The sequence below is a fragment of the Cynoglossus semilaevis genome, unplaced genomic scaffold (assembly GCF_000523025.1).
Source record: "Cynoglossus semilaevis isolate Cse_v1.0 unplaced genomic scaffold, Cse_v1.0 C19093750, whole genome shotgun sequence".
In the NCBI taxonomy this organism is placed as follows: Eukaryota; Metazoa; Chordata; class Actinopteri; order Pleuronectiformes; family Cynoglossidae; genus Cynoglossus; species Cynoglossus semilaevis.
Genome location: NW_007586993.1, coordinates 1 through 929, shown reverse-complemented (window position 1 = coordinate 929; position 929 = coordinate 1). Strand labels below are relative to the sequence as shown.

Below are 929 nucleotides of genomic sequence, written 5' to 3'. Positions count from 1 at the left end.
AATATGGAATTATTCTCATATGTCTAACTAAAGCTGTTCTCCTCCACTTAAGCCTAACCAGGCAGGTTGTCTGTCCTGATAAGTCAAATGTGTCAAGGAGGATTACTGTCCCTCTCTGATATGGACACTTATGACATTGACAGCCACAAGTGGGCAAAGCTACGAGAGGATTAACAAAAAAGGTTAACTACGTCAAGTATTCCTTTTGTTTTAAAGCAGTAGTAGCTGTCATATGGATTGTTGTATGAATTGAAACATGATGGTTTTGAACATACGTCCTGCATGAACTTGCGGCAGACGGGTCGAATCTCCTTGCTGAGTGTGGCACTGAACATCATGACCTGCTTCTCGTGGGGTGTCAGTCTGAAGATCTCCTGGACATCACGCCTCATATCTGTGGATTTAAAAAAAAGAAGAGAAATGTTCCTAATGAAGGATCTGCATGTTTCTTTGCATTAAACAACTGAAAATATAATAAACGTATTATTATCTTAGGCAACTTAATATCTAATTTAAACAAAGTGCAGTTTCAGTTCCTTTGACTCACCCAGCTGTTCTAACATCTTATCACACTCGTCCAGCACAAAGTGTTTAATGTTCTTCACACTGAGATTCTTGTTGCGGATGAGGGCTAGAGTACGTCCTGGTGTTCCCACGACGATGTGTGGACAGTTGTTCTTCAGGACGTCCTCATCGTTCTTGATCGCCATGCCACCAAAGAACACTGACACCTTGACACTGGGCATGTACTTTGAGAATCGTTCATACTCCTTGCTGATCTGGAAGGCCAACTCTCGTGTGTGGCACATCACAAGGACAGACACCTGACATCAACAGAAAATGCTATATGAGACATTGAAGTCAAACTCACTATCAGTGGGGATCAGCAAGATTAAACAATTTTTCCCAAGTCTACTTTCTGCTGTAGA

General features: G+C 41.7%; 1 protein-coding gene across 1 annotated transcript; it reads right to left on the bottom strand.

The window, feature by feature from the left end:
• Positions 1 to 40: 40 nt before the first annotated feature.
• LOC103399288 (spliceosome RNA helicase DDX39B-like) lies at positions 41 to 858 on the bottom strand. The gene is made up of 2 exons (XM_008337996.3): positions 548 to 858; positions 41 to 394 (listed from the first exon to the last, which is right to left on the bottom strand). The coding sequence occupies exons 1-2, from the start codon at positions 807 to 809 to the stop codon at positions 171 to 173; spliced, it is 486 nt and encodes a 161-aa protein (XP_008336218.2). The 5' UTR covers positions 810 to 858; the 3' UTR covers positions 41 to 170.
• Positions 859 to 929: the final 71 nt, after the last annotated feature.